The sequence below is a fragment of the Calliphora vicina genome, chromosome 3 (assembly GCF_958450345.1).
Source record: "Calliphora vicina chromosome 3, idCalVici1.1, whole genome shotgun sequence".
Lineage (NCBI taxonomy): Eukaryota > Metazoa > Arthropoda > Insecta > Diptera > Calliphoridae > Calliphora > Calliphora vicina.
In genome coordinates, this window is record NC_088782.1 from 35722574 (window position 1) to 35747121 (window position 24548).

A 24548-nucleotide genomic window follows, 5' to 3' on the forward strand; every position below is an offset into this window, starting at 1 on the left:
GTCTGGCTGGCTGGCTGTCCATGTAAACCTTGTGGGCAGAGTACAGGTTGTAATTTTGAAGATATTTCGTTAAAATTTGGTACATATAATTTTTTCGGCCCAAATACAAAGCCTTTTGAAACTGGTTGAAATCGGTCCATTATTTCACCTAGCCCCCATACAAATGTCCTCTCGAAATTGGACTTTATCGGTCATAAATGTTTAATTTATATATGTATTTACACAAATTTCGCTCCAAATAAGTTTTATATATACAAAATTCATGTCACCAAATTTGGTTACGATCGGTCCATAATTAGTCATAGCTCCCATATAGACCCGCTTCCGAAAATCACTTTAACGTGCTTAAATCACTTACAAATGTTGGTATATACACAAAATTCAACATAAATAACTTTCATATAGACATAAATCACACGACCTAATTTCATGGTGATCGGTCCATAATTGGTCATAGCCCCCATATAAGGCCCACTTCCGAAAATCACTCACGAATATAAATTATTGATATTTTAAAGGAAAAATATTTTTACTCATTTACTTGGTGTAGGGTATTATATGGTCGGGCTTGACCGACCATACTTTCTTACTTGTTTTTTTTGATTTTGAATATTTTTTAAAGTTTTTAATACATTAGAACTCATAAAAACACTCTTTTAGAAAAAAAAACGGCTATTCGAAGAGAAAAACCCGGTTTCTTCGATATTCGAAATCTGAGCTTTACAAAAAAACCGAAACCGACCTTACCAAAAAAACTGGGTCGATCACCCTAATGTCTACCTTATATTTTTTACAACTCGCAGAGAACACTATTTCTGCGGTCGTTTGGAAAAACCAGGTAACTCCACTTTTGCAAAGTATTTTTAGCATTGGATAAGATATACTATCCATCCCTATGGTCTTACCCTTAAGTTTCATCAAGGACAAAAAAAGCTCGATAAAGCTAATTTTGGATTAAATTGGTATGGCTTCAGCACATGGAGCATATGTTTGAAGATTCGAGATGACATTCTGTTTATTTATTAAGGAGTGAGATCGAAAAATTCTTAACATACATATATGTTTATAAAAAAGAAACCACTAAACTTACAGCTTTAATTTTTTTTTTATTTGATTGAAATTATTATTACAATTTACAAAAAAAATTATTTTTATAGTTTTAATCACTAGTGATGAAATTTTGAACCTTTTTCGGAAACCCTTCCATTAACGTTTTTATAGTGCTTTCTGTCACTTTGCTCGAACATGTAGTCCATCTCCGTTTAAAATCTACCACACTTTTGGACACCTTTTTTGTACTCTTCAATTCTCTTTTAACAAGAGCCCAATATCTCTCCACTGGCCTTAGCTCCGGGCAGTTTGGAGGATTTGCCTCTCTTGGTACAAATACCACATTATTGTTCTTGTACCACTCAAGGGCTTGTTTGCCATAGTGACAGGATGCCAAGTCAGGCCAAAAATAAGTGGACACATTATGAAGTCTTATGAATGGAAGCAGCCTTTTTTGTAAACATTCCTTGATGTAAATTTCGGTATTTATAGAGCCCGTTGTAACAAATGAGTGGCTTCTTTTGCCGCAACTGCATATTGCTTGCCATACCAAGAACTTTCTGGGAAATTTTGTCTGCTTTTAGGTCCTAAACTTTTCTTCAACATTCCCTCGAGCATCAGCAACATAAAATTTTTGACCTGGAAGTTGCGAAAAATCTGCCAGAACATACGTTTCGTCATCCATTATGCAGCAAGAATATTTTTTTATAAAACTTGACTTCAATTTCCGTGCTCTGTTTTTGGCCTCTAAATTTTTAGTAGCGTTCCTGTCAGGAACTTTTTGAGCCTTGTATGTTTTTAAACCTGCATTAGCTTTAACTTTTCGTACCAAATAGTCCGAGCACTGAGCTAACCGGGCTGCTTTCCTACCGGATGTGTTGGGAGCTCTTTTGAAAATGCGTTCTATTTTTTTGGCTTTAGAAACATCATGTGGACCATTCCTTCTACCTGAACCAGGTTTTCTATCAACTGACAAGTTCTCCCGGTACTGTTTAATAACATTGGAAACAGTTTGACGGCAGACCTTTGTATGCTTGGCCAACTTTTTGTAAGACCAAGTTGGGTTTTGTTGAAAATATTTAATAATTTCAGTACGCACTTTTTTCTGGTCACTCATTTTAATCAGATTAACAAAAAAATTAATATAATTGACATTACACATAATAACTGACATGTTTTTCAAAGGTAACTTGATCAAAAAAAAATTCAAATAATACTTGGGTTAAAAAATGTAATGAAAAACGTGTGTTAAGAATTTTTCGATCTCACTCCTTATTGGAATCGTTAAAATTTTCTAACAGAATTTTCCAAATTCTCTCTCTATTTTGACTCCGAAATCATAACATTGTTGTTGGCTAATGAGAAAATGTAATGGATACCATGTGTAGTAAAGTCGCGGATATTGTATCAAATTTGGTGAAATAGTGGAGGTCATATTAAAAATTATTGTTATTTTTGTCTGCTTTATCTTCCTTTTATATACTGCATTTGCCCTTTTATACTCTAGTATGCTTGATTGTATCATATTCATTAATATTATTAATTGCTCTATTCATAAATAATTAAGTGAAACATTATTGATCTGTGTTTTACATGACCAATGCTAAAAAGTCTTAGAGCAAAATACACCAATTCCATACAGCAATTAGCTTAAATATTTCCTGAATTCCACAATTAGTACAAATAATTTTATGGAACAATTCTAGATTTACAGTTTGTCAGTATCAGTGTGAAAATAATTGTCATTTCTAGCGTTCAGCTTTTAGTGGGAAATGGTTTAAGCAGAGACAAATTGTTAGCAATTTCATTACTTTTTCCTAAATAAAATGTTAAAAAGTTTCGGTAACACAAAATTTAAAATAGACTCTAGTTTCAGTATATTATTAACCATGCAATTGACTACATTAGCAGTAATAAATATCTTATACTTTAAATTGCCAACAATTGTAGCAAGTGTCAAGGAGCAGTACAACGATGTCTCAAACATAATCCAGCAAGTCAATCGTCAAGGCAAATTGGATTTAAACATCTTAATAAACTATGACCAAAGGATAAATACTACTGAAACATTTCTAAAAGCATCCCAAAATGAGAAACTAAACAAAATAATTATAACCGATACTCAATACAATGTAACACCTCTATATAAAAAGTTTACAGACCAGATTCTTACAGTGGCTTGGATAAATGAGCAGAATTTAAATAGAACCTTTAAAACAATGGATGAATTACTGTGGACTCTTCATTTTAAGGATATATTGTTAATATATCAAGGAGCTAAAAATAATTTTAAAAATGTATTCCAACTATGTTGGAACAATGGTTTCATTTCGGTTTTATTATGGAGTGATGAACAACTATATACCTATCATCCCTATCCCCAGATTAAGGTAGTTGCATTGAACAGTGTTGACGAATTCCAGGATAAAACACATTTGCATAATTTCCAAGGTTATGAAATGGTTGTACTCGATATAACGTTTCCACCGCTCTGCTTCAGCTACCATAATAAGCAGGGTAAACTGTTGCGAGTGGGCTACTTTTACAAGTGGATAGAAATATTTCTAAAGTATCATAATGCCTCGATAAGACATGAGTTCTATGACATGTGGCAGTCTAATGCTAGTGCGGCTACTGTCAACAAGTTTTTGGCGAAAAGAAAATTCAGTTTTGTGCCAGCAGAGCTGCACAAAAGAAATGAATTTGCATCGAGTCTTACATTGATAGTTACCAAAATTCAATTGATAGTGCCCAGCAGTAAAGAAATTGCTAACAATTTATATCTAATCAAACCTTTTAACATAGACATATGGTTTTACATAAGTTTATGTGGTTTTCTGTTCCTAATGCTAATGACTTTAATGAATGTATTGTTTACTAAGCAACTTAATGTGGCTCAGGCCTTGTTGCAAACTATCAAAATCTTAATATTTCTCGAGGTCTCTTTGAAATCGCGCCGCTCTCCATTAAGTTTTTACTTATGTTTATTAATTCTATTTACTGGTTTGTTGCTTAGCAATCTCTATAGCAGTAGTCTCTCCAGTTTGCTTACCTCCAAGGTTTATGAACCCGAATTACAGCAGCTAGAGGACATTAAGCGTAATAAATTATTACTTTTTGAACATACATCAATTGCATACGTTTATCTTAAACTTAATATATCAAAATATCTAAAGCAGCGCATTTACAGCGGCAACAATACCGATCTCAAGATTAAACGTCAGTCACTCGACATGTCGTATATGTATAGCGGACAGGAGTATTTCGTCGATTTCATTTTAACACAACAGCAGTTCATGAAGAAACCAAAAGCTAGAAAACTTAAAGAACCTTTAAGCTACAAACCATTGTTTATCACTCTGCCTCATCGTTCACCTGTAATAGATCAATTTAATCGTTATTTGTTATACATTCGCGAAAATGGAATTTTGGAGAAAATCATGCGAGATACTAACTGGCACGGTATTTTAAGTGGTAATTTGAAAATACTTGTCGATGATCAAGTTGAAAAATCACTAACAATTAAATATTTCCAATATGCTTTTCTAATGTGGATTTGTGGTTTGATGTGTGCTTTTATGTGGTTTTTGATTGAATGCTTTCATGGCAATATTATGAGTTTAATGGCAAAAGTTATTAATAAAATTGTGAAGTTATCAAAATGAGAATATGTATGTGTTAAATTGTATGGGAAAAAAAGAGAATTTGGAAAAATATAATAAAAAGGTTTATCTAAATAGTAAAGTACTTAAATTTTGTTTTATTCAATTCTAAACCCGATACAACTACTTACCTCTCATGCCTTTGTCTGTAGTGGCAAAGGAGCCTTAACAGTGGGGTTCTGTGAGTCGATTGTTCAAACTGGAGTAAGATAAAATCAGATGGAGCCCGTAGGTCGGTAAAGGCCGACCATATATTACCCTATACTAAGTAAATGTGCAAAAACATTTTTCTATTAAAATTTCAATAATTTATTTACGTGAAAGATTTTCGGAAGAAGGCCTTATGAGGGATCTCTGGCTAATTATGGACTGATCGCTATGAAATTAGGTCTTGCAGTTTACGTTTATGTATATGAGAATCATTCCTGTTGAATTGCATGTGTATACCAAAATTTTCAATAGATTTATGCTTGTTAAAGTGTTTTTCGTGATTTTTTATATGGGAGCTATGACTAATTATGGGCCGACCTCATACAATTATATAAATTAAACATTTATGACCGATAAAGTCCAATGTAGGAAGGAATAGTGGACCGATTTCAGCCAGATGGACGGATAGACGGACATCGTTTAATCGACGGATGTCGTTTATTATGAGTCGATCGGTATAAGGTGTTTGGACGATACAAACATCAGAACAAGCGCATAATACCCTACGACTATGGTGGTAATACATACGACTTTGATTATATTATAAGAAAAAGTTGGACCTCATAAGATTTTAAGACGATCTAGCTATTTCCGTCCTTCTGTCTGTCTGTTGAAAACACGATACTCTCTGTTTACAAGGTATGGCTAGTATTGAGAATGGGAAATCTTTGAATCTTAAGTGACTTTACAATCAATAATATATGATTCAGAACCATATTTTACTCATTGGAATATTTTATGTGGTTTTGAGATATTCATATCTGTAATTTATTCGCACTTAGTTATTGAACATTATACTTAGTGTATACAACAAAGTTTTTATTTGCTTCAATAATTTCAAATTTTGTGCCCACAAATCTTTCACCCTTTGACGACGAATGGGACACATTTGCTTCCATTGGATTTTAATATAAGCGATGTTGTTCGATAAAAAACAAATGTATTCTTTGGTATTCATGTTAACACTAAGGTTATTTTGTTTCAGTTAAGCTTAAGAGCTTCTCAAAGTCAGAAAATTGTATTTTTTTTTTAAATTTAAGTTTTCTTATATCTCGAGCTCTAATTGATACTGTTGGATAAACTTTTAGTATTAGATGTACCAATGACTTACGAATATTTATTGGTCAACGCATTTTGAATCGGTTCTATACTTTTCCCGGGTGGACTGAAAATATGATGGGACATGTGTGTCCCATTCGTCGTCAAAGGTAAAAATAAAGGAGCTTTTTCTTTTAAATTGTTTTATTTTATTTAATATTTTATAATTGATAAACAATGAAAATATAAACAGTTCAGTAAAAAACAATAAAAAAAACACAAATATTCATTTAAAATTATAAAATCCTGTAAATGGTGCATCAAATCTAAATCAAAATCGAACTTAGTTGTGATAAAATTCAAAACAATTTCTGTTCCAGTAAAGCAAATTGGGATTTTACATGCGAAACAAATTGTGTTTGTACGACTATCAATTCAGTTCTTTTTTCTGACTCCTGCATTCTATCTTGTTTGATAATGTCCAGCTACATACCTCAAAAAACAGACGAACATTAAATCTGATCTTCGATTGATCATAAGTTTATATAATAATATTGGATTATTGGAAATGTTATCGAAATATAACATTTTTTACGTCTGCTCTCATATCTTGAACTACGGAATCGTCTTTTTGCCTGTGTATATATCAGTTTTATATAAATAACCAATTTAAGCTCGTAACGACTCCCCATCTTATGAGTTTGTTTTTCATATACTGCGGCCTTTAAATTTTACCATATGCTCGTCTATAGACTGATAATTATTTGCCTTGGGGCAATGTTTTTCCAAATTCTGAGTTGAAATTATTTATTACTGGTCGTATTTTGAAGACTCAATGGAAGCAAAATGTAAGCTTGAAAGAATATTTTCAAAACTGTCTCGAATCAGAACCTTGGACATAAACGGTACTGAATATATTCTATCGTAGACCAGTACAATTATATTTCTGCCAATTTGGATACTCATTGCTTTCAATTCTTCTTTACTTATAGAAAAGTATTATACCTTTCTGCATTTGTTCCTAAATTTTTACCTTTGACGACGAATGGGACACATATATCCCATGTTTAGTCTCGAGTAAGAATCCGCAATAAAATTTTAAAAATTTCCAGCGGAAAATTCTTCGTCGTCAATTTGAAATAAAGTGACGGTGTTTCATCGGTTTCAACGTGCGAGAGATGCTGGTGATTTTTACACGGAAGAAGAAGATTATTGTAAAACTCAACAAGAGCTTACAATCTTTGGAATATACTCTAGCAGCAATTTAAAAAACAGCAATATTAATCCAATAGCAGGGAAATTGGGTACCATAGGAATTGAAGCCGATAGACCTTATCCGAAATGATGCTTGAACGCTATAAAAGAAAATAATTTTTGCACTGAATCATTATTTGCGATGAAAAATGTGCGTATGTGAAGCCCGACCAAGCAACCGAATCTACACTAAAGCCAAATATCCATGGCGCTAAGGCAATTCTCTGTATTTGGTGGCTGCAAAAGGGTCCTATTTATTATGAGCTGTTGAAATATTCCATCACGACAACGCTCGGACATATTTTGCATGTTGAATGAAGTGGTTGGGATGTTTTTCTTCACCCGTTTTATAGTTCTGACCGTGCCCCGTCCGACTACTATTTGTTTCCATCGATGCAGAACGAACTCTCTAGGATATGCTTTTCTTTGGAACAGAGTATCAGATATTAGCTTGATTCATTCTTGGCCTCAAAAGATGAGCAGTTCTTTTGGCTCTGAATCCATATGTAGCTACAAATATGGTAAAAGGTCATACCTAACAATTTAAGAAACTTTGAATAAATTTATTTTGTACAACTGTTTAAAAATAAAAGCTAAAATTTTAAATTGGGATAACGAAGCAAACCAGGTCAGCTAGTATAGAATATTTCGCTTTAGTAGAAAAGCAATTTGAATAAACATTTATAAATATTCCAAGTATTGAATCATGCAATAAACAATTATATTCATTATTACTTGTTTACTAATTGTAATAGTAAGTGAATATTCACCCTTTACCTATTTTGTTCGCCACTTTTGCTTAAGTATGTAAACAATTTGTACACAACTTAAATTAAGTCAAAGTACACAAAGTTGAAAACGTATAAAAAATTCAGGATTACAAATTGACTTCATTTTAATTCGTTTGTGCGAGTACTTATTTGTAAATATCTGGGAATACAAAATTAATTATCTACACCTTTGATGCACATGCCTAAAGTTGACTTTAATTTATTTGTCAATTGTCTGCTGATAGTGATGGTATTTGCAGTAGATGTTGTGTTGATTGTGGCAACAACTTTCGAGATGTTAGTATAAGTACAAACTGAATTTTAAAACATTTTAGGGGGGAGAACATTAAAAATTCAAAATGTAGGATTCTATAAACTCGGTTACAGGATCGTAGGACTAGAAGCAGCGTAAATTCTGTTCAATGAATTATAAAAAAAATCATGTTGAGATGCTGAAATGCCTTTAAATAATACTTAAATAAACAAAAAGTAGCTGCAATTAAACATTTAACTAACCTACTTTTATTCATAATTCTTTATTTCCAGTTGGTACACCCACAATGGCCCCGGTCCGCTACCCGTTCTAAGTGGTCCTCGCATACGCCTACTAGGACCCATATTGGCCATAGAGGCAGTGACCGGTGAAGATTCCGGTGTCTACAAATGTACAGCGAGTAATGTGGGTGGAGAGGCAAGCGCCGAGCTGCGACTCTCTGTGGCCACACCCATACAAGTGGAGGTACAACCAAATGTTCTTAGTGTTCATATGGGTGGTACGGCAGAGTTTCGCTGTATGGTCACCAGTAATGGCAGTCCGGTGGGTATGCAAAATATATTGTGGTACAAGGATGGACGTCAATTGCCATCATCTGGTCGCATAGAAGACACTTTAATTGTGCCACGAGTAAGTCGTGAGAATCGTGGTATGTATCAGTGTGTTGTGCGACGGCCAGAAGGAGATACATTTCAGGCAACAGCAGAATTGCAATTAGGAGGTAAATATTTTCTATTTTAGTTGATATACACAGTTTCGCTGTATTTTACTATTTATTTTACATTCAGTTGTTGGTATATGTTTCTCAGTTGTTGTAGATGTTGTTGCATTTCATTTAAAACATCTCTAACTACCAACTGTTGTGGCGCTTTGCTTTCAACTTTAGTTTATTTTTTTATTTTTTTGTTCAATGTTTTTAATCCTTGCTTTTTGTTTTCGTTGTTTATTTACAGATGCCCCACCAGTTCTGCTTTATAGTTTTATTGAACAAACTTTACAGCCTGGTCCTGCTGTAAGTTTAAAATGTTCAGCAGCCGGAAATCCAACACCACAAATTTCATGGACACTGGACGGATTTCCACTACCATCGAACGGAAGGTAATTGAACTTTTATACAGAGCGAAATAACAAACAAATACTTGCATGCATTTACACAAATACATACAGCTACTATTAAGAGTAAACACATACACACAGATACATATTGATGTACAGATGTATGTGTGTGTGTGTATGTATATTAGTGTGGACCTTATTTTAAGATTTTCCATGATGCAAAGGTCTATCATTATTTTCGGTCATCCAAAAACAAAATGCTTAATTTTTTATGTTTTGAGTTTTGGGACAAACTAAATTTTCAAAATGAAATATAGAAAAGGAAATCGAAATAGTAGTTTTTGTATTTTATTTACCAATAGCTGTTTAAAAAAGAAATAAAAAGTTTTTTAAAATCGATAACCCATTATAACTTGATATTAAAAAAAAATAATGAATTCAAATCCTAAATTTGTAATTTCCAAAAATTTGTTTAAACGAAATTTCAAAAAATACAAATTTTTTTAAGATAAAAAATGCAAATTTTATCTTGTACCTACTCGTATTTGGGCTTAGCTGGGTCAACGACTTTTAATTGGAAAAACCTTAAGCAGTTGATTTAAAAGCAAAAGAGTGCAACTTCTCACTATATTAAGGAGTGAGATCAAAAACAACTTTAACAGACGTTTTTTTTTAAAACTTTTAACCTAAGTATTCTTAGATTTTTTTTTGATCAAGTTATTTTTGAAAAGTATGTCACTTATTATGTTTAATATCAATTATGTTAATTTTATTGTTAATCTGATTAAAATGAGTGACAAGAAAAAAGTGAGTACTAAAATTATTAAATATTTTCTACAAAACCTAACTTGGTTCTACAAAAAGTTTGCCAAACAACCTGGTTCAGGTAGAAGGAGTGGTCCATGTGATGTTTCTAAATCTAATAAATAGAAAGCATTTTCAAAAGAGCTCCCAACACATCCGGTAGGAAAGTAGTAGCTTAGCTCATTACTCGGACAATTGGGTATGAAAAGTTAAAGCCAATGTTGGTTTAAAAACATACAAGGTGGAAATTTCCTGACAGGAACTCTGCTAAAAAGACAGAGCACGGATATTGAAATTTTATAAAAAAAAACAAGTAAGAAAGTATGATAGGTCAAGCCCGACCATATAATACCCTACACTAAGTAAAAGAGCAAAAACATTTTTCTTTTAAAATTTCAATAATTTATATTTTTGAGTGATTTTCGGAAGTGGGCCTTATATGGAGGCAATGACAAATTATGGACCGATCATTATGAAATTAGGTCGTGTGATTTATGTCTAAATAAAAGTTAACTATGTTGAATTTTTAAGCGATTTATGCACGTTAAAGTGATTTTCGGAAGCGGGTCTATATGGGAGCTATGACTAATTATAGACCGATCGTAACAAAATTTGGTGACATGAATTTTGTGTATATAAAACTTATTTGGAGCGAAACTTGTGGAGATACATATATAAATTAAACATTTATGACCGATAAAGTCCAATTTCGGGAGAACATTTGTATGGGGGCTAGGTGAAATAATGGACCGATTTCAGCCAGTTTCAATAGGCTTGCTCCTTGAGCAGAAAAAATAATATGTACCAAATTTGATCGAAATATCTTTAAAATTGCGACTTGTACTCTGCACACAAGGTTTACATGGACAGCCAGCCAGCCGGACAGCTGACCAGACGGAAGGACGGACTTACGGACAGAAAGTGATTCTAAGTCGATCGGTATACTTTAAGGTGGGTGTTAGACTAGTATTTTTGGGCGTTACAAACATCTGCACAAACTCATTATACCCTCCCCACTATGGTGGTGTAGGGTATAAATATACCTGATGTCCAAACGTACGTATAGAAAATTTTTCGCAGCTTCCGTGTCAATAGTTTTATGTTGCTGATGCTTTTAGAAAATTTTAGGACCCAAAAGCAGAAAATTTTCCCAAAAAGTTCTTGGTATGGCAAGCAACATGCAGTTGCCGCAAAAGAAGCCAAACATTTGTTGCAAAGGGTTCTATAAATACCGAAATTTACAGCAAGGAATGTTTACAATGATGCTTCCATTCATAAGACTTCTTAATGTGTCCACTTAGTTTTGGCCTGATTTGGCATCCTGTCACTATAGTAAGTAAGGTATTGAGTGGAACAAAAACAATAATGCAGCAATAGAGGCGAATCTTCCAAACTGCCTGGAGCTAAGGCCAGTGAAGAGATATTGGGCTCTTGTTAAAAGAGAATTGAAGAGCACAAAAAAGGTGTTCAAAAGTGTTGCAGATTTTAAACGGAGATGGATAATTGTAAAAAGTAAAAAAAAAATTGTCTATTATAATGATTATTTTTAATCAAATTAAAAAGGGTTGTCGATGAGAATTTTTTTTTTTTTTATTTTTAAATATATAAGGCTAAATGTAATACAAACACTGTTTATACCCTACACTATGGTAGAGTTTGTTTGTAACGCCCAATAAATTTATCACATTTTGAACTGGTTTCAATTATTTTATAATTGAATCAAGTATTCATGTGCTCAAAAACAAAATTTTCTGATATTTTCTATTGAATTTTGAGTTTTGAGTTTGATAATTTGGACAATTGAATATACAATTTTCGTTATTGGTTGAACTTTAAATACAAAAATTATTGAATAGATAATTTCCATTTCATTACTTTTGAGGACACAGTTTAATAGAAAAATGCCCATGCTTTATTTTTGTGTGCAAATTTTTTTAGTTTTTGCAATGAATTTGCTCATTAAGGTGCCCTACATTACAAATTTTCGAAATTTTTCCATAAATTTTGTAAATGAGGCTTTATAACTTTTAAAATTTTTATGAAAATTAAAAAAACTAACATTGCAGTTTGAAAGATCAATTAATTCTTAATAATTTAGGAACAAAAATTTTCCTTTAACAGTTTTCTTTTAAAATTTACCAACATTTTTAAGAGTTTTGTGCTCGTTAAAATGATTTTCGGAAGTGGGCTTTGTATGGGAGATATGACTAATTATGGACCGATCGGTATACAATTTGGTGACATGACTTTTGTATATATATATAACATATTTGGAGTAAATTTTATTTGAATATGAATATTTTTAAGAGATTTATGCTAGTTGAAATGATTTTCGGAAGTGGACCTTATATGGGAGCTATGACTAATTATGGACCGATCGTCACAAAATTTGGTAGGCGTGAGTTTAGCTTATATAAAACTTATTTGTGCTCAATTTGGTTTAGATATCTTTATAACTAAGATATTTATGAGAGATTATCTATTTTTAGATAGGGCAATCGTATGGGGGCTAGTAGAAATAATGGACCGATTCCATCCAAATTCAATATGCTTCTTCCATGTGGCAATAGAAAAGCTTGTACCAAATTTTATCTTTGAAATTGCGACTTGTATTTTGATTACATTATGGTGGTGTAGGGTATAAAAATCATTTTGTGTACATAATAGCTTTCGTTTTCTTTATATAACTCAGGAACGATAAAAGCAAATTCAAAAATTGTTGTCTCTAAATTATTAAGAATTAATTGATCTTTCAAAGTGCATTGTTAGTTTTTTTCATTTTCATAAAAATTTTAAAAGTTTAAAGCCTTATTTACAAAATTTATGGAAAAATTTCGAAAATTTGTAATGTAGAACATCTTAATGAGCCAATTCATTACAAAAACAAAAAATCTTTGCACACCAAAATAAAGCATGCACATTTTTCTTTTAAAGTGTGTTCTCAAAAGTAATGAAAATCGTTTGTCTTGACAAAGTTATGAATAAAACTCAAAAAAGGCCAACAAACCCGATTTTTGGCAAAAACTCGACTTGAGCGACTTCTAAACCACTTCCGAAAAATCTGAAAAAAATCTCAAAAATACTCGACCCTATAAGCTTTCAAATTATGCTTGAGCACACATGAAAATTTAAAAAAAAACTGTTTTTGGGACACACTAATATATAGGTCATATAACTATAAAGTTAACTTCCGAAAATAACTAAATGCTTCAATCACTTAAAAATTGTGGTATTCAAACCAAATTCTATACAAAATATGTTTCATTTAAAAAGAAATCTCGCGAACTAAATTGATGGAGATTGGTCCATATAAGGCTCACTTCTGAAAATCACTCTCAGAAATAAATTATGGAATTAAGAGATTTTTTTGGAAAATAATACTACTCTAACCCAAAAATCCGAAACTTCGAATGAGCAATCTCTAAAACTTATCCTATTTTGCTCAAATTTTTAAACGGGGGTAATCCAAAAAGTGCAAAACTAGAGCCACCCTAATACACACACACAGTAAATGAAAATCATATAGTGTGTATTTGTTGTTAAAATAAGTTTTGTTATTTATTTGTATGGAAACTTGCAAATATTTGTGCATTTTCATACATTCTCATTTCTACATGCATGTGTAGATGTATGTAAATTTATTTTTTTCAATGTCTATAGCTTTTGTTTTCATATGTTCGGGCTTTTGTTTCGAATGAGGATTTAAACTTCACTTTTGAAAGCTAATTTTTATACGTCCTTCTATATTTAAATTGAAATTTGTAGCAGCAAAATTCCACTACAGCCAGCCAATACAGTTTGTATTCTTAGTACAAAGAATATACATATATTTTGCGAGTATTAAGAATTTAAATATTGTATAATAAATATTTACTATACTACAGCAAACAGACTATAATCAGGAAATACAGTTTTTCTTATAAGCTTTCAGATATTGGCATCGAATTTAATAAATGCAATATATTTGGATTATTTTTAAAGGACCACGCAAATTTTTGCGCAGTCGTCACTTCAAGATGAGTAGAAAGAAGGAATGATACAGAAAAGATTGTGATTCCATCTGTAATTTCTTAATATTTTCATTAGTGACCCATAAATTATATATACATTCTGGTTCGTTGTAGATAGCAGAGTCGATACAACCATGTCCGTATGTCCTTCTGTTTGCTGAAATCAACTTTCCGTAGCCCCCAAACTTCCTACATACAGTTACCAACAAAAGTCTACATTATTTTCGTAAATCGCGGACTTCTAAACCATAATAAGTAAAAGTAATGATGCAGTTTTATTTCAAATGCATTTTTAGTAATATAACAAAAAAACATCGCTAAATTTATAATTAATTTAACTTTTTTTCACCAAAAATTTAAATAATATGTTGACAAAAGTCTAAATACGATCTGTACACTAAACAAGTAAGAGAGCTATATTCGGCTGTGCCGAATCTCATATACCCTTCACCAAATTATACTTTAAAATAAATTTTTTTAAATATTTTTAGGTAAACAAAATTTAATTTTTTTTAATTGTTTTTCAAAATTTTTTTCTTATAAATTGTTTTTAATTTTTTTTAAAAAAAGTTTTTTCCAAATTTTTTTAAAAAAATTTTTTTGTTTTTAAATTTTTTTAAAATTTTTTTTGGAAAAAAATGAATGACAAAAAAAATTTTTTGATGAAAAAAATTCGGGTTAAAAAATATTTTTCCCGATTTTGACCAATTGTAGGTCCAACTTACTATAGCCTTATCTAAATCGTTGCAATGGACTTTGAAATATCTATCATTAGATATCCATATTGTCTATATTAATGACTTAGTAATCCAGATATAGATCAAAAATAGGTCAAAAATCGAGGTTGTCCCGGTTTTTTGCTGATATCTCCGTTATTTATGGACCGATTTTGCTGATTTTAAATAGCAAACATCTCGAAAGCATGTCTGACAGAGTTATTGAAGATTTGGATCCCGAAGATATCTGGGGTCTTCAGAAAATTGATTTCAACAGACAGACAGACGGACAGACAGACCGAAGGACATGGCTTAATCGACTCCGCTATCTATAAGGATCCAGAATATATATACTTTATATTATAGAAATTACAAACGAAGGTGAATACAAATTTTCATTAAATTCAATATTTCGTTGGGCCACCACGGGCATCTACAAGCGTCTGGTCATCGAAGCAACTAAATTTTCCAGTTCTGCGGACGTTATATTTTGCCATTCTTCTGGAAGGTTCTCCTTTAACATTGGTGCACAAGTAATCCCACACGTGCTCAATAACATTTAAGTCCGGGCTTTGAGGTGGTGTGTACAATTGTCATGGGGCATGGTAGAGTAGCCAATCTTTGACAATTTGAGACCAATGTTTCGGATCGTTATCTTGCTGAAAAATCCAACTTTAACCAAGAGTTAAAATATCAACGGATGCTCTCAAATTTAGTTCCAAAATGGATTTGTACTGATAACGTTCCATATTATCCTCAATAAACACTAACTTTCCCATTCCAGAAGCAGCGACAGTACCCCAAACCATCACATTGCCAACACCATTCTTAACTGTAGCGAGTAAGTTTTTCGGATCCATTTCTGTATTTGTTTTGCGCCAGATTTTATCTCTCCCATCACTTCCAAATATGTTATACTTCAACTCATCAGTGAACAAAATTCGTTTCCAGAATTCCATGTCCTTTTCAAAGTGCGTTTGGGCGAATTCCAAACGAAGTTTACAATCCGTTCACTAATTTACGAGGAGTTCTGCTTTAATTACCATTATTATTTAAGGTTCTTTGAATTGTTCGTGGATGAACAACAACTTCTGTTGCGAGTTCTTTAACCAATTTTGTGGAATTTACTTTTGAGTTTTTGTTGACTTCTTTTAAAATGAATATTACATCTCTACGATGTAGTTTTTTTGGGCGACCACTTCGCAGCTTGTTTTTAACTCTACCAGTGTTTTCAAAGTAACTGAATATTGTTTGAGCTGTAGACTTAATAAATTGCATGCTTATCTGTTAGTATTCCAAAATAGATTTCATAGCAATAAAAATAGATTTCTAACAAAACTGAATTATTTTTTTATTTACCGGGTTTTCTCTAATAAAGTGGCAAAAATTGTGGTCGTACGTAGACTTATGTCGACCACTGTACATGCTAGATACATCAATATATCCGCTATAGTCCCGGATCGGTTGCTATTTAAATTCAGGAAAATCGTACCACAAGTGGCTGATTTATAAGTAAAATAACACTTATATGGATTACTTAGTCACTAACATAAACAATATGTATATCTAATGATAAACATTTCAATGACTTCTCAATGAGTTATAAACATCATAGAAATGAACAAAATCAGGCAAATTATTTTTTTTCTTTGGAAAAAATTTTTGTTTCACAAACATTTGTTTTGGCAAAAATATTAGGCTCTTTCTCCCATCTGGTGATATTAACAAAGCATTAAATGAGATTACATTGCAAATATTTTTTTTAGTTTCATGATGTAATAAATTTTCACTATTATATTCATTATTCACTTATTTCAAATACCTTATCATTTATTTCGATTCTAAACAATTTATAAATAAAAATTCAAAGCAATGAAATTTGTTTAAACAATTACGAACACTTTTATTTAATCCAAAATGTTAAAACTAATTTCAAATTAATTTTAACTTGGTTTTACATTCACAAAATAATTTCACATTTGTATTTAAACAAAATAATGAAAGAAAAATCAAAAATAGTTAAACAAAGCCATTTATTTAATTACATTTGGCATTCTGGGATAGAAAATAATCTTTAGTATTATTTTCTAAAAGTTAACTATTGCATTTTGTGTTCGCTTTTAAACTTATATTTTAAACAACTTAACTCTTTAATTTAAAGAAGCCATAAAAATTAATACCCACTAATACAAATAACTTTGTATTATATGCATACACTCCCATTAATACATTTGTATTGTAATACAACCCCTTAATAAGAAGTTTGCAAATGTTACCATACCCAACATCTATTGACGCCATAAAGGTTTAAGTACTTTAACAATTAAAACATAACCTTTATTATTGATGCATCTAACTACAACTACATATTGCTCCTCAGTTCCAACTCCCCCTTCATCTATAGAAAGTCTTTTAACTGTGAAAATTCATATAGTTGCCTTCATACACATGTGTATTTAATTACCAATTGTAGTCTTGATGATTTTAAGACATACATACATATGCATATATTAGGATAACCCAATTTATATTGAACAAAATATATAATAGTTGCTGGTCCTTTCTTTATACATGACATTGGGTTCATACGTTTCTAAGTGAAGCGATAATCTAGAAAAAGGGGGCTTGTGCATCTTGATTTCCGTACGATATAGTTTATTAAATTATACATTAGACTTTATTTCCATTAAATATTACCAGGATAAACTTGGTATAACTTGCAATTACTGCGTATCATATTTTTCAATGACTAGCATATACTGTCTACATTACTTAGAAGTAGTCGAATAATGATTTATATATTATCGATTATATTATTATTAAAGTCATTACTTTTAACTAATTTTTATGAGATTAAAGTACAGACTTCTTTATAAGCGATTGTATTAAAAAAATTTTTGCTAACTATTTAGTTTATATCGATGTATATCGATGGTCTATATTCAAAATCCTCTATCTTTGATTTTCATGAAAATGACTTTTTGATGGTAAAATGTTCTGTAAAACAGCCCTCATCTATGGTTTGAATTTCATAACAAACATATTTTTTTGCTGTTTTATTTGCATTTTTATTGCATCTATCTCACACAATTAATTATTCTGAATGCAAAACCCTCTATCTTTTCAAATATTTTTGTGGAATAATTTCTTTTAGCAATAAATGTTTTCTACTATTTTTAAGATGCTAAATATGAATTTGACATTTTTTAATCATTTATCAAAATAGCGAAATCCGATTCTGAATTGAATTACCATGAAAATATTTTTTACCTTTTTGTTTTTGAAAAATATAATCTCCATAAAAATAAATGCTTAAAGTTGGAATTTGCTTAAAAAATTGTCTACTTTTAAAGTGTCAACATGGTTGTGGCTACCAAAACCGCAACCATTATTTATCTAATGTTCTATCCAATTTTGCTTCGAAAAATAATTAAGTTGTTGAACAGAATTCCTTAGAGAAATACCATACGCAAATGGAGTGCGATAGTGCCCATAGATCGAGATAAGATAGAGATTAAATTGAAAAATCAATCAATACCCTTGCCTTTTCAACTTTTTACCATTTCTTGTAAAAAAATACATAGTTTCTACATTTATTGATGCGCCTTTTGTAATGTTTGGCAATAAAAATGAAATTTATCAAGGCAATTATAGTTAGAAGAATGTTGTGTAGAAAAAAGCTTTAATTTATAAACATTTATTTATTATTTATATTAGCACACACTACAAAAAATGCAAGTGTATTGCAATAGTTTTAGTATAATGTTGCAATTAGATATTTTTTTTAACAATCTAAAAAGTCGACTATTCGACTCTTTTCGACTTTTATCGACTATTCGACTTGTATCGACTATTTTCGACTTTTATCGACTATTCGACTTTTGAGATAACATAATCGATTGTTCGACTTTTTTCCGACCAAAAAGTCGATTTCGACTTTTCGACTTTTTTCAGCAAAAAGTCGATTGTTCGAACAATCGAACAATCGATTTATAGAACTACAGGATGAGTTAAGAACGATTCTACTGTTTTATGTCTTCCCGATGATAGAAGAAAATAAAAATTATATTTTGATATAGATCACATTGTTCTGCCTATTCGTATTCATCGTTATACAGGACACATTGAACCAAAACCTTTATATTCTGGTCCATTATCAATTTAGCCTAATCTCCTGAAAAATTGTGTTTTATAAAAGTTTATCATTCATTTGTAATTTTTACAATTTTCATTTGCAACCCCATAAAATATATATATTATGAATATAGATAGCGGAGACGATACAGCCATGTCGGTTTGTATGTTGAAGTGAATTTTCCGAAGACAACAAATAACTTATATACTTGATGAGATATAAGCAAATACCTCGATTTTTTGCCTATAGATATCGGGTGATCAATTAGATATGATATCTAATGATAGAATTTCAAAGATCTTTTCAAATACCTTTATACTTCGTGTTTAATATAACGGCATAGAACTTTGGACCGACAATGGAGAAAAATATTCTATATATTTAACCCGAATTTTCCATTTCACAAACAAATTTGTTTTCATCATAAATTTGTTTTTCCTTCAAATATTTTTTTAACCACCAAAATCGACTTACAAATGATATAGCAAGACAAAAGCTACGACTACCTCGAATTTTGACTTATGGATATCTAATGAAAGAACTTTATACGTCGCGAAGTATATAATGTCATAGAAATACTTACCGACAATGGGTATCAGCAATTTCTAATTTAAAATCCTGGTATGTTTTTATTGAATCTTTTATATAATTGCAAGCAGTTGATAGCCGTCATATCCAAAAGGTGATAAAATATTGTGGCGATTGTAGTCCTTAATATTTTGAGAGTGCAGAATTTTCTAATGCGTTCTTTACTTTTTATGGAATCCCTTTGCAGTTCGCGATTGCAATGTATTATTTCCTGCCCAGTCTGATATTGGGCTCGCGCCAATATAAATTGAAATTAAATTCACAATTCGGTTATTACAGTGAAGCTACATCAATTCCATGTATTTGTGCCACATATTCTTCGCTAGTTCAACGATCAAATTTTAGCATTACTTTTCACCAGAGAGTTTGCAATTTTTTATTCTACTTCGGCGAATAGTATCAAGATACAATTATTACACAATAGTGTAATTAGGGTACACTTTTGCGTAATAGTACTTCTCGTAGCAATCTTTTGACTGCATTTATGGATGATTAAAGATCTGGTTTAACCTGTGCTGGAACACCGGTATTGATCTCAAACTTGTAAGCATATTCTAAAGTATTGTATAAAACAAATGGCTTGAAGTCCCATTCTTTTGGTTTGGTTTGTTGGGCAAATACTATTTAAGATAACTTCATATGTTCGTTGAAAACATTGACACTCAATTTTTCCATTTTAGGAATGCTTCCAAAAAATAACAAGTCTAATTTAATAAAGTTTGTTACGATAAATGTCATTATGGGAAGGCTGATTAATTTTGCCATTAAAATTAATCATTTATCGAATCTTTTCGAAGCGATTACTTGCCACTAGATTTAGTATTACATTTGCGCCACGATCAATTTTATTAGAAAATAATCTCTTACTTTGGAAAGATTCATGTATGTGACTCAATTTCACCAACTATATGTTGCTCTAATGTTTCAGGATACATATAATACCAAATTTGATATGGTGTTGCTAGTTCCACTATATTTTCAGATAAATTTTTATCGCCTCTAAATTTAATGGCTGAGATATAAAGCAAAAACCACCACTACCTCGATATCCAGGCCTATTTTTGATCTATATGTCGATTACTAAGTTATAGACACAGACAATATGGATAACAAATGAAAGGCACTTCAAAGACCTTTCAAATATATATAACGCTAATTTTGACAGACAGTAGGTCAAAATCTGAGAATACTCCCAAAAACCTAAATGATTAAAATTTTCATACAAAATTTGATAAAAATAAAAATTGTTTATGAATATGCAATAAATATTTTTTCTTTGCAGCTAACGATTAAACAGACACTCGAAGAAATGTATTTTTGTAGTTTGATTTAGGCCCTAATTTTGTAAATCACGTCACCAAAGTGATATTTATATGGAAAGCAAAAACAAAATTTCAAAAATTTTAAAAATTTGTTTTTGTTTTATATACAAAATTTTCAAATTATGAAAGGCAAATCAACGTTTGAATTTTGGTGCGTTTGTTCTGTTAAGAATTTGTATATAAAACAAAAACAAATTTTTAAAATTTTTGAAATTTTGTTTTTGCTTTCCATATAAATATCATTTTGTGAAGTGATTTACAAAATTGGGGCCTTAGTTTGTAATATTGAAAAATTATTTGGCCTCAATATAAACTGAGCCACCCTAATGTACATACATTTAGAACATATAAATGTTGCAACAAACTGAGTAGATATGCGATTGCGTAGATATGTATTTGTATAACAACAATATTAATTATGCGAGTAGTGGTGAATGTCTGATAAAGCTATTTCAACTTCTCGTTAATGGTTTCTAGTTACAATCAATTTAATTGGAAATTGCTTTTTTGCACGGTAGTGTCATCATACAAAGCAATATTTGGGAAATTGTATTCGAACGATTAAATGTTTTTGAAGTTAATATAAATGAAAGCAGAAATTTGATTTTCTGTGTAATTTGCTTTTTGTATAATTGAGGTAAAACTTATAATAAGGAAGTTGGTATACCAAAACGATTATATTTATAAACTTAATAAATTTAATTTTTGCGAAAATCACACCGTTACTCTTCTACCCTCTACTCCCACGCACTAGTATGGAAAGTTTCTTGCATTATAATCATGTTTTTCAATTAATCCCTTTATAAATTATAACCACTAAATTCATTTAATTATACACCTGTATTTTGTTCTCGAATCTTTTTTTTATTTATTTATGTAACTTAATCATAGTTAAGCCTATCTAAAGTTTGTATGTACTTTAAAGATATTTATGCAATAATATGATTATAGTTACAGTTGATTCACAAAGCAAAACAGCAATACAAATTATGAAGTTTAAAATTGTCAGACAATATTAACAATGTCATGTATGTGTTGGCAGTTTATGTTGGAAAATTTCTGGTATGAAAGTGCAATAAACTGAAACTTAATAATAGATCCGGAAGGAAATTCTTATTGCACAGTGGGTTGGTGAAGAAGCCAAATTTATAATAAGATTTTACATTTTTTAATTTTATGTGAATATAGTTGTTTATTATACCATGATTTGCTAGGGTATATATAAGTTTGTCATTCCGTTTGTCTGACCGTCTGTGTGTTGAAATCTACTTTAAACACCAAATAACTTATACATCAATATATCAGGAATTCTCCCTGCTAAGTTGCTCAAAATCGGGAAAAATATTTTTTAACCAGAATTTTTTTTTTTACCAAAAAAATTGTGTTGTCATAAATTTTTTTTCAATAATAAATTAAATTTTTTTTAAAAAAAATTTAAAAAAAACAAGTTGGAAATTCTTTTTTTTTAAATTTTCAAAAACAATTTTTGAAAAAAAAAATTTAATTTGTTTTCTAAAAATATTTAAAATTTGTATTTAAAGTATAATTTGGTGAAGGGTATATAAGATTCGACACAGCCGAATATAGCTCTCTTACTTGTTTTTTTTTTTAAAAATTTACAGAATTTGTTTGCGGTGCTTTCAAAATACGGATTTTTTCAAATTTGTAGCTTTTATTTTGAAAAATTTTTATAAAACTTTTCCAATCTTTCTGGCCACATATGGATTCCGATCCATCGTTAGAGGCCCAGAACGAATCAAGCCAATTTCGGATATTCTGTTCTGAAGTGAAGCGTATCCCAAAGAGAGCGTCTTGCATCGTAGTCGAAAGCGGGTGTGGCAAAAATCATATTCTCTTCTAGCATTTGTTAGGAGAAATAGTACTGAATTTGTTAATCCATTTACACGAAAAATTTTATACTTTTCATTTGTTAGATGTGTTCTTGAATATGCTTCTATTATATGGAACCCACATTATGTTGTACATGTAAATCGGTTAGAAAGAGTTCAACGTAAATTTACAAACTTTGCTCTTTCTTTGAATATAATAGATTATAATCATATGATTTCTTACATTACCAGTTGTAATATGTTGGGCATTCAAACACTTGAGAGTAGAAGGTCATTCCAATCTATTTTATTCTTATTTGATATAGCAAATTATAATATAGTATTTCCTAATTTGTTGTCATATGTTAATATAAGTGTACCATCTAGATCATTAAGTTATCATAATTACTTTTTTATTGGTTTACATAAAACTAACTATTATTTGAATGAACCATTGGTTAGAGCTCAAAATTTGTTTAATAATTAAAATGAAAATTATGTTTTAGATTTTAGTTTTTCTAAAGAAAAATTTAAACATTATTTAAAGAGTTTGTTATAATTAATTTTAAGCGAATAGTCTGTAAGGATATTTTGTAAATCCAAAGACTTTTATAAAAAAAAAGAATCAGTTGCATCCGTTACAGGTTCCTTGTGATGGTGTGGTCAGATTTCAGTAGTTCATAATAGAGAGAACCCATTTTCTTCTATCAAATACAGAGCATTACCTTAGTACCATGGATATTTGGATTTGGTATCGATTCGGCTTATTCACCGAGCTTCACATACGATCTCTTACGATTTGCGATATCGTAGTACAAAAATGATTTTCTTTTAAAGCATTCAGGCATCATTTCGGACATGCAAAATAGACTTCCAAGGTCTCTGTCAATAGGTTTTGTGCCCTCGCCATTCATGATGGATCATGTACTGTGTGGTGTAAGCATTTCTATTACCCAGTGGTCCATTTGGAGAATTCTAGTCCTACTAATCTAATAGAGCTCTCTCATTAACCCAGTTTTAAGATATATCGAGAGGATATTTTGATTGCCTCCATCAATGGCATTAATTTATTAAACTAAATTTATAAAACTTTAACGATTGACAAACAAAATCTTATTGTTTTATTTTAATAAATTCTTTTGATACTCTGCACGTTCATTGCGAACGGAAAACAAGAAAAATCAAAATATTACAAAATATAAAGAAAAACAAGAAACTTTCTGAATAAGCCTATGAAAGATACAAAAAAAAAAATAGCATATTTATGTATGTATAAGAGCCTAAAGAGAGAGAACAAGAAAATATAGAGGATAAAGTAAAATAAAACAGCAATAGAGAAAAAAATAAAGGTACTTACGAATTTTTAATTACCCCCTTCATATTCGTAAACCATAGAAGTGTAATGTATAACTCTACAGAGAATAGAGATGCCAAGTTGTAGAGGATATTGTAAAAAAAACAGGCTAAGAAATATCCTGCCATCAAAAAAGATGGGGGTATTTAGATTTTGTTGATGGGTTTGTAACACATCAAACTATTTGTCGCAGACCCACATATGTATTCAGGGACCTTATAAGAGTCTAAGGCCATCTTGTTATGTCCGTCTGTCTGTTCGTGTGTCTTTTGGAAACACGATAGGGCCGAAACGAAACAAGCTAGATGGCTAAAATTTTCCACAAATACTCTCTGTTGATAAGGTGTGTTTGGTATTAAAAATGGGTAACATAGGTCCAATACTTCACCTAGCCCCATACAAATAAACCCAAGAGTACTGTTTAAGGAGTCATAAATATGTTGATTATGCGGCAATCCTTATCAAATATTGCACAA

The 24548-nt window shown here is 30.8% G+C and overlaps 1 protein-coding gene across 1 annotated transcript in view; it reads left to right on the forward strand.

Moving 5' to 3' along the window:
• Dscam2 (Down syndrome cell adhesion molecule 2) overlaps positions 1–24548 on the forward strand; it is a 168392-nt gene that overhangs the window by 66098 nt on the left and 77746 nt on the right. Inside the window, exons 6-7 of the mRNA XM_065503597.1 lie at positions 8531–8979; positions 9212–9356. Of these exons, the coding sequence (XP_065359669.1) occupies positions 8531–8979; positions 9212–9356 (594 nt within the window). The remainder of the gene's footprint in view (positions 1–8530; positions 8980–9211; positions 9357–24548) is intronic.